At 47.9% G+C, this 9,709-nt stretch overlaps 1 protein-coding gene across 1 annotated transcript; it reads right to left on the bottom strand.

The window, feature by feature from the left end:
• Window positions 1–1,030: 1,030 nt before the first annotated feature.
• On the bottom strand, window positions 1,031–5,761 carry LOC136374780 (kinesin-like protein KIFC1). Its single transcript, XM_066340169.1, has 3 exons — window positions 5,629–5,761; window positions 3,729–3,928; window positions 1,031–1,461 (listed from the first exon to the last, which is right to left on the bottom strand). Exons 1-3 carry the CDS (start codon window positions 5,759–5,761, stop codon window positions 1,276–1,278), a joined length of 519 nt encoding a protein of 172 aa, XP_066196266.1. The 3' UTR covers window positions 1,031–1,275.
• Between the last annotated feature and the right edge of the window lie 3,948 nt (window positions 5,762–9,709).

Genomic DNA, 9,709 nt, shown 5'->3' with positions numbered 1-9,709 from the left:
GCTCCTGGAAAAGAACAAGGAGGTCCCTATTTCTTTTTGAAATGGAAGTGAATTTAAAGATGGAAGAGAATCCCTGTTTTGTACTAGCAAAGCATTCTTAAACCGATTCCCCAAACCTGTGGAAGCCCATAAACAGCGTGGAAAACTGTTCTGTGGGTGAGACTGCACAGAATCTGCAAAAATTCCGGGCGGTTGCGGATCTGTGAAAGCCACCAGACCTTTTTCTTGTGGCGTGTTCTCCATAACCCTAGGGAGGCTCCTCTCCCAAGGTGATGTAGGATCATGTTTAGATGGTGGTGACTGACCGAAAATCATGGTTTTCTCTCTGTGGTGAGTGAGAAAATGAACAGTTTAGAGGGGGGGAAGGTGTTTGAATGTCTCAAAATGTCTCAATTTTTTTTCCTCTTTTTCTTTAGTGTATATTAATAAAATCTATCCGGTTTTACTTTTAAGTTGTGCCTGTTTTGCCTTTTTCTCCCAAAATCCTATCTCCCAGTTGATAAACAAAATTTAGCAAATGTTAAACCACGACACCCTGGAAAAGACAAAAATTCATGTTTCAGATATTAAACACACAGACTTTCCCCTGGAAAATGCAAAAAAACTGGGATTCAGACATTAAGCAGGAAGATATTCCTCTGGAAAAGCCAAAAAGTTGGGATTGAGACATTGAAAACACAGATGTTCTCATGGAAAAGGCAAAGTTTGGGACTGAGAACTGAACGTAAGGATTGTTCACCTGGAAAAGCAAAAAGATCAGGATTCAGCCCTTGAGGGCAGCCCCATGGTCTCCCCTTACACAGAACACAGAGATGTTTTCCTAAAAAAAAAACCCCAAAAATCGAGATTCAGCCCTAGAGGGGGTCTCCCCACTCAGGAATCAGGGAAAGGTCTCCCCTCACACAGAACACATGGATGTTTTCCTGAACAAACCCCTTTAAACCAGGATTCAACCCTCAGGGACCGTCCTGGGGTCTCCTCTCACACAGAACACATGGATGTTTTCCGGAAAAAAAACCCCATTAAACCAGGATTCAACCCTCCGAGACAGTCCTGGGGTCTCCCCTCACACAGAACACACGGATATTTGCCTGGAAAACCCCCCAAAACCGGGATTCAGCCCTAGGGGGTATTCCCAGGGTCTCCCCTCACACAGGTATTTCCCTGACAAAACCCCACCAAACCACGTCTCAGCCCTCAGGGGCCTGCCCCCATTGGGAACTCTCACCCAGAACACGCTGCTACTCCCCTGACACAACCCCCAGAGCCCGTAACTCATCCCTCAGGGCCCACCTTGAGCTCCTGGATGTCGTTGTGGAGGCGGCGCCATTCCATATCCAGCATGTGGATTTTCTCTTGGTATTTGGCCAGCAGTGTCCTGTGCGACACCTCCAGTTCCCACAGTGTCACCAGCTGCTCCTTCTGCTCCTGCTGCTCCTTCTGCAGCTGCTGCACCTGGGCCTGCACCATGGCGTGGGACATGCCAAAAATAGGTCAGAACCCCCACCTGTACCTCCTTGCTGTTCTCAGGATTTTGAGCGCTGAGTAGAGAAATAGTAAAAAAAACCCACCCCATTTTTCCAGGATTGTGCAGATTTTCACTCATTCCCTGTTGTAAATATTGGGGAATTAATTTGGGTTTTTTTCAGAAAGATATCCTGTATGAAAACATACTGTATCAAATGCCTCTGCCTCCACAAAATAAAAGCGTGGTGCAACTACAAGTCACTTCCAGGAATAGGAGACCCATTCATCTACAACAGAAAGAAGGGTGCCCCACCAGGAGATGGTCCTTCTCCGGAGATAGGACTGCCAACAACGTGGTGATTATCACCTGATTGGGATTTTATCTACATCGGACCGGTGGGCATGTGAATGCCAAGGTCCCATAAATCTAATCAGGAGCCCCAACACTGCCCGGAAAACCATTCACCAGACCAGCGGAGGGAAAGAAAGGAAATATGAATTTGAAACACCCACAGACGGGACGATGGGGTCAGGCAACCTTTGTGTCTGGCAAGAAAAACTATATAAAAATAAACCATGCAAGGGCAGAATTTGTGAACCAGGGAGGACACGGCACGCTGTCGGATCTGAGTTTCACCCAACATCGATCCCGGGATCCATGCTGTCCGATTGATTTTGGCTTTTTCTGTATTTATCAATAAATTAGTATTTTGATGAAATTGGACTCGTTATTTATAACATTCCCCAAGGGATTTGGGGTGCAAACGAGCAGAACTGCTGCGAATTCCCACATTCGGAGACGTTTTCTGAGGGATTTCACCGCCATCGACGCAAAGTGCTCGTTTTCCCGCCTTTTCTTGGCGCCCTCTGCTGGATTCCCACTTGAAACCCAACAAAAACTATTCCAACTCCCTTTTTTCCCTCCACACATTTTGAACACTGTCATAAATGCATATTCTACATTCAGCTTTTCGCAAATATTAACATGACTGCTTAATGTATAGTTAGACTGTATTATGTTTTATTAATAAAGAGTTCAGACGGGTAACGAATGTGTCTTTTCTGATATACCAGAGAGTTAAGACTGGGGTGTATTTTAATCTCTTCTTCGTAACGTCTAAACTACCAAGCCAGAAGTTATGGGAGGGGGGTTCACCTTGTGACCCTTCATAAAAAAACTGTTAACTTTCTGATTTCTCATCCGAATGAAAAGAACCAGAAAATCCCAGACGAAAATTTACATCCTGTCACCAGACTGAGTGGAGTCACCCACAAAATAAATCCATTAGATAAGATGATTGGGAATACTTAAAACCGATCAAAAGAAGAATATTGGATTAGCATCTATTGAATATTCAACACATCTCTCCTTAAAGACAGAAGTCCTAAAAGGGTGAGGAGGGCTTCGGGCGGACCTTGTGCCAAGCCCCCTCAGCCAAGAGGCTTCACTTATTCTGTCTCCTAATTTGTCTATTTTCTTAATTCATTAAACTTACACGTTTTTAAAAAGGAGGGTGGAACTCGTTTTTCTCAAACACCCTGAGGGATTCTAGGCAGAAAAGCAGTTGAGTTGGTGAAAATTCCCATTTTTCACCATTTCCCCCAGCATTTTGAGGCACTCCCTGAGAAGTTTTGACACCAAAAAACCGGAATTGAAAGAAACCCCTCATTTGCCACCTTTTTCTGGCGCTCCTGGTGAATTTCAGGGTGGAGAGCAACTAAAGAGCTCCGAAATCCCAGTTTTTCATGGATTTTGAAGCATCCTCTGAAGGATTTTTGGGTGTCAAAGCAACTGAATTGGTGAAAATTCCCATTTTTCTCTAATTTTGAGGCTCCCCCTGAGCGATTTCGACACCAGGAAAGCCAGAATTGGCCCAAACCCCACATTTCCCTGCCTTTTCTTGGCGGTCTGGGTGGATTTCAGGTTAGAGAGCAGCAAAACAGCTCCAAAATCCCAGGGCTTTTTGGCATATTTTCAGGACCCTTTGAGGGATTTGTGGGGCAGAAGCAGCTGAATTGGTGAAAATCCCCATTTCCCCACATTCCAAGGCACTTTCAGAGTGATTTTGGTGCCAAAACAGCCGGAATTGGTGCCAACCCCTCGATGTCCCGCCCTTTTTTGGCGCCCCCTAGCGGATTTCCCCCTCACAGCTTCCCGCCATTTTTTGCCAACCCGCCCCAGTGAATTCCAGATCAGACAGCAACGAAAACGCTCCCAATTCTCCTTTTTCCATGGATTTCTCAGGAATTCGGGGCCCCACCTCAGTGTTCTCCAGCTGTTCCTTCAGCGCCTGTGCCCGACTCTGTGCCTCATCCCTCTCCTGCCGCCGCTGCTCCTCCTCTGCCTGCAGGTGCTGCTTCTCCGCCTGCAGAGCCTCCAGCTGCGCACGGAGCTGTGACACCTCGGACTCCAGGGAGCTGTGGGGACGGGGGAATCCTGTCACACCAGGGAATCCCAGGTCTGGGGAAGATGGAAGGGTCTGCGGTGAGGTCCCTGAGGGGTCTGGGGTGAGGTCCCTGAGGGGTTTGGGGTGAGGTCCCTGAGGGGTTTGGGGGGATTTTCAGGAAGGTTCTGAGGGAGTTTGGGTATCCTGAGGGGACTCTGGGGAAATCTCAGGGATTTTTGGAAGGGTTCTGAGGGAGTCTTGGGGATCTTTAGGTGTTTTGGAGCATTTCAGGGACATTTCAGGGATTTCCAGAAGGGTTCTCAGGGAATTTGGGGGACTTTTACGCTTTTGAAACAATTCAGGGAAATTTCAGGGACTTTCAGAAGAGTTCTATAGGAATTTGGGGGACCTTTAGGAGTTTTGGAGCAATTCAAGAAAATTCTAGGTATTTTTGGAAGGGTTCTGAGGGAATTTTGAGGATCTTGAGGGGTTTTGAAGCAATTCAGGGAAATCTCAGGGATGTTTGGAAGGAAATCTGAGGGAATTTTGAGGATCTTTAGGAGTGTTGGAGCAATTCAGGGACATTTCAGGGATTTCCAGAAGGGTTCTGAGAAAATTAGGGGGAAATTTAGGGGTTTTCGGGGTTTTTTTGGGGAAATTTCAGGAATTTTTGGGAGAGTTCTGAGGGAATTTTGGGAATCTTGAGGGATTTGGGAGGATTCAGGGAAATTTCAGGGATTTTCAGTGGGGTTCTCAGAGAATTATGGGGATCTCAAGGGGTTTGGGAGTGATTCAGAGAAATATCAGGGATTTTCAAAATGACTGAGGGAATTTTGGGGCTATTCAGGGAAATTCCAGGGACTTTCAGAACAGTTCTGAGAGAATTTTGGGAATCTCGACTTTCAAAGGAAATTCTGGGGGGAATGTGGGATAATTTGGGGGACTTTGGGGAATTACACCATCTTCTAAAGGCTTTTAGAGAAATGTTGAGAGAACCTGGGGAGGATCTAGGAAAACTCATATTTTGAGGGATTTTTCAGGATTTGGTGTTAATTTGGGGGAAATTAAGTAATGTTTTGGAAAGGTTTTGAGAAAAATCGGGGCGGGGGGTGGATTTTAGAGAATTTTTAGGAGGATTTTGGGGTTTCTTCAACACACTCAGGCTGAGGCTGCTTTCCTGGCATTCCCCCTTCCTCCATCTCGGGAAGGGTTTTCCCTCACCCGCGATTTCCGTGGTTTAAAGTCCTTGGCCCTCTAAAAGCCCCGAGTTGCATCCAAGGGGATGTCCTGGACTCCAACATCTCCCCCTCCTGTTTGAACCAAAAAGACCTCTTTAGCAGCTTTGTCCATGAGCCGTCGCATGCACTGAAACAGACATGGCATGACCATGAGCAGAATTACAAACCCCAAGAGGATGCATAAACCTGTTTTTAAAATTTCCTTCCACAGTGGTGAAAGATCAAAAAAAATTGAACATGCCATCCAGCCATGACCCAGTTACTTCTCCAAGTTTGTTTACACTCTCTCGCAATTGTTTGAGGTTTTCGTGAATTGATTTAGAATGATCTGACAAGTTCATGCAGCACATTCCTTCAAATTCTTCACACCCATGCCCAAATAAGTGTAGAATAAGTGATGAGACCTAAAATGCTGCTTCTTTCTTTACCTATGATTAAAAACTCTTGGCTTTTCCATGAAGTTCCAGTGACTCCTGTTGGTATCACTGCATGATTTTCATTTAAGAAACCTATTATTTTGGAAGCTGCCAATTCACATTGTGCCCCTGGTGGCAGCAGGTCTGGATCACTGGGGATCCTGTAGATTGTCCTGCTGAGGGCGTCGGATTGACTTTCTCCGACGACTGTCCCACTTGCGGAATTTGGCTTTGAGTCATCGCCATCACTCATGTCGTCGCGCGCTGATGATTCGCGCTCTTCTTGGAGTTTCCCAAGAGAGGCAGAGGGTTTCCATCCACATCTGTTTTAGCATGACAGTGGCTTGCCTGATGCTTTCCTCTTCTGCATCTCGGGCAAACACCTGATGGATCTACATTCTTTGTATGTTCTGGACAGTTTTTCTTGAAGTGTCCCTGTTTGCCGCATTTGTAACATTGTGCTTTTATAAGTGTCGCCATCATTTTGCTGTAGAGTCATTTTGTCAAAGAGCTGCAAAAGCCTCTTTGAAGTCTTCAGTCTGGGCTTTGATAATTCTTTCTACATGTTCTCCCAAGATGTCTGCTTGAATGGATGCCACATGCTGTGGTGTTCCTACTTTGGTGCATGCTTCTAACATTTCTGCTACGGAAGGCTGACCTTGCATTGCACTGATGATACGTTTGCACTCTGTGTTGGCATTTGCAAATGCAAGACTTCGAAGCAGATGTGGCTTCGCTCCCTCATCATTGACTTGCCTGTCTATTGCTTGTGTGAGACGATCAATGAATGAGAAGAAAGATTCTGATGTGCTTTGCTTTATTTCTGTATAAATACTTTCTGAAACTCCTGCTGGTGAAATTTGTAGGATTGCTTTTCTTGCTGCTTGTTTTATATCTGCTAACACTTCTCATGGTAAATCTCTTGCTTGATGATGTGGCTCATCATTTGGTGGATCACCTGCCCTTTCTGCTACAGTGATACCTGCATTTGGTCATCTTTGATATCTTCTTTGAGGTCTTCAAGAGCTCTTCTCCATTTTGCTCCCCGGATAAGGATTTGCGAATCTGTAAGAATCATCGAGGCAATGGATTTGAGGTCAAAAGGTGTTAAGTCCTATGTATTAAATGTTGCCTTCAAAAGCTGCTTGAAGTATGGGGATCCCAATCCATTATCACAGATGGCTTTTACCAAGTCTTTGATCACATCATGATCCAATCGCTGTCATCTTGCGTTTTGGCCTTGTGCATCGTATGCCACTGGCAATACTAAACTTCTTGTGCCTGCTGAACTAAGTTCTTTTAATACTTTTTTCTTTGTTTCAGTCCAATCTGTTCCACTGGGTATCTGTGCATCAGACATCTGTGAATTTTCAGAAAATGGAATTAATTGTTGTGATTTCGATTCTGATACTGATACTGCTTCTCCTAGTTCGGATTCTGCCTGTATTTGTTGTTTGTCCCCATCTTCTTGAGACGAGATCCCTCCATCCTTGAGGGATATTTCTCTTTTTGACATTTCTCTCCCTTCAACTCCTACTTGAGGAGTAGAAAGCTGGGATTTTTGTGCAGCACGTGATCCTTGTGCAGCATTGCCAAAACAGAGGGTTGAGCCATCGGATAGCTGGAGGGTAAACGAAGAAAGCATCTGTGGAGTTGACTGAAGAGAAGCTTGGTTGCCTTTTGATGGAAGGAGCACCTGAGGGAATTGAATGTTTGAATCTAGGTTCAGCTCCAAAGCTGTTTCTTTAAATTGTGGAAAAAACTGTTTCGTGAAATCTTGAGATAATAAAATTGAAGAAGCTTGAGATGAAGGACATGCCGTTGTTGATCTGAAAGGAATGCCTTGTGAAGCAGTAATATGAATCATGTTGTCGTCCGTGGTAAATGCTTGTTGTTGCAGTTGAGTTGCTGCATGGTCCCCTAAAGTTGACAACGGCTCCATTTGTTCTTGTTGGAATTGTTGCTTTGGAGAATAAATCTGGTTTTTATATGTGACTGGGAGAAAATGATGCACTGTGGGTGTTCCGGCACTAGGGGCGCTGTTGCTCCCGTGGCTGGGCGTGGAAGTCGCTGTGGCCGCTGTAATTGTGCAGTCCCGCCACTAGGTGGCGCTGGCATCGCGACAACCGGACCCTGTCGATTGACCGATATTTTGTCTGGGATCTCTTCAATTATTTCTGACAAAAGACGCTGTGTTTGTAACAAACTCTCCGTTTCTGGATCTCTGGGGAACACTGCAGTGATGTTTGGATGTGCACCCATGTGCCTGAACGAGCTAGCTGATATTGAATCACTGAGTGGCTGCCGTGTTGGTATTTAGGCGCCGCTCGTGGGCGGGGTTATGGTTTGCGGCGTCTGCTGTGAGGAGGCGGCCCCTTGGGGAAATTCTCCGCCCTGGCCCCACCCCATCAACACTTGCACCGCCCCCGCCTGCTCCGATCCCGCTGGCATCGTCCCGGCACCGCCCTGGGAGGCGTTCCCTCTCGACCCGGCTCCGGGGCCGCCCCGTCCCGCTCGCCATCGGGGTTTACCCCGCCCGCAGCGAGACTGCGGCTTGGGATACATCCCACCCCACTGCGCCTGCGCCAACGTGAGCCGCGAGCGCCTCTGGGGTTCGCAGTGCACGGCTCTGCGCCTGCGCCTGCGCCGCCCCTCCTGGCTCTCTGCCCGCACCTTGCGATGTGGACACAGTTTTGTCCATTTCGCTTCCCGTAGCCTCCATCATCACCCTACGCCGAGCTACCGGCACGGGCTTTTCCTCCCCCTTTGTCCCGGTCTCGGCATCCGCGAAATCCCGACGGTCGCCCGCGAGTTGTTTTTCCCCGCGATCCGCGCCCCCCTGACGTGGTGTGTTTTTCTGCTGCCCCCCGTCACCTTCCGCGTCCGCGCCGTGTGATTGTTCCCGGCGCAATTGACTCGCATCGCCTTGGCGTCCTTGTGCCGCGGTGTGATCTCCCGCCGCCGGCGCGATTTGGGGTTGTTTTCCCTGCTGCTCTGGGGTTTGGCTCACTCCCCCTCCCCCCTGTTGTGTCTGTCCCTGCTCGGGTGGAGGAAGGGATGGCGAAACGATTTCGCGCGGTGTCTGGGGAGGGGTAAACGGACTTCTAGATGGAATCCGATCTAAATCTTCCCGTTCCCCCCCCTGGGGCAACTGTCCCATGTCCAGGGGACATGCCTCAAAAGAAAGCATGCCTCTATCCTGATCGCTCGGATGAAGTACAATTTTTTTCTTTCCCGGGACCGGCATCGGGGAATCAGGTTTCGGAATTCGAGGCGCCGAGATAAGCTCTTGTGATTTATGTGCCTCATCCTGGAGGAGCTGCTGGCTCTCTCCTGCTGCTATAACCTGGGAAGCGGCTGGCTATCCCCTCCTCCCACATTCTCACTAGGAGATACGGGATCTGCCTGCTGCTGAGAAGCAGCTGGCTGCTGTTCAACAGAAGAAACATCGCTCTGTTCCTCCGCGCAGCCCTCCGCTGCTGTAAAGAAGGAGGAACTGCCTTTTATTACGTGAAATTGCCTCTAGCATGATTCTCCCCGCGGGCAATAGCTTCGCAGCCGTTTTATCCCTTTTAGTTGCCCTGTGGTACAGTTCTCTATTTGCCTCTTGCCAAAATGCCGGCTCAAATAGGACGTGGGTTTCGCAATGTGGAAAGTTACACGGAACCCACAAAAGATAGGATCTTAAGTTGTTCCTGGGAGACTCCCACCCCCGTGTGTTCTGGATTCGACCAGTCTCACCAAAACTGAAGAACAGGGTGCAGATGTTCTCAAATTCGTCCCGGAGGTGTCCTGATCACCGACCAGCAGATCTCAGGGTGACGAGTCCAGGCCCTTGGAATTCGTCTGTCCGAGGCGAAGTTGAAGTCAGCTGCTTTGGCCACAAATCTTCCCCTGTCTTCTCTGGATTTCTTCCTGCCTTTAGAGGGCTTTGTGCGTTCACTGGAAAGCCCACCCAGGGACGCCAATTCTCGGGGGGATTTTCCCTCACCCGAGATTTAGGTGGTTTAAAGTCCTTGGCCCTCTAAAAGCCCTGAGTCGGCGTTGGTATAAAAAAGCAGAGTCCTCAAGGTCTGTTTTCAGGTTTCTCGTGTTGTTTATTATTTGGTATCTCAAAATTTTCTCTACTCCCAGACGAGGTCCGGACAGCAGCTGAGACATGAGGGGTCTGCCCACGGATGGGATGTTCCCTTACATTTAT

Source organism: Sylvia atricapilla, unplaced genomic scaffold (genome assembly GCF_009819655.1).
Source record: "Sylvia atricapilla isolate bSylAtr1 unplaced genomic scaffold, bSylAtr1.pri scaffold_127_arrow_ctg1, whole genome shotgun sequence".
Taxonomy (NCBI): domain Eukaryota; kingdom Metazoa; phylum Chordata; class Aves; order Passeriformes; family Sylviidae; genus Sylvia; species Sylvia atricapilla.
The sequence above is the reverse complement of the archived record's forward strand: the minus strand, read 5'-3'. Positions and strand labels throughout refer to the sequence as shown.

Excerpts from the sequence above, each read along its gene's own strand:
- LOC136374780 (XM_066340169.1), bottom strand. The coding sequence starts at position 5,761 with ATGAGTGATGGCGATGACTCAAAGCCAAATTCCGCAAGTGGGACAGTC. Across the intron at positions 3,929-5,628 it reads GCTGCCACCAGGGGCACAAT|ACCTGGGATTCCCTGGTGTG; the intron begins GTGAATTGGCAG and ends CATCTTCCCCAG. Across the intron at positions 1,462-3,728 it reads AACAGCTGGAGAACACTGAG|GCCCAGGTGCAGCAGCTGCA; the intron begins GTGGGGCCCCGA and ends GCCATGGTGCAG.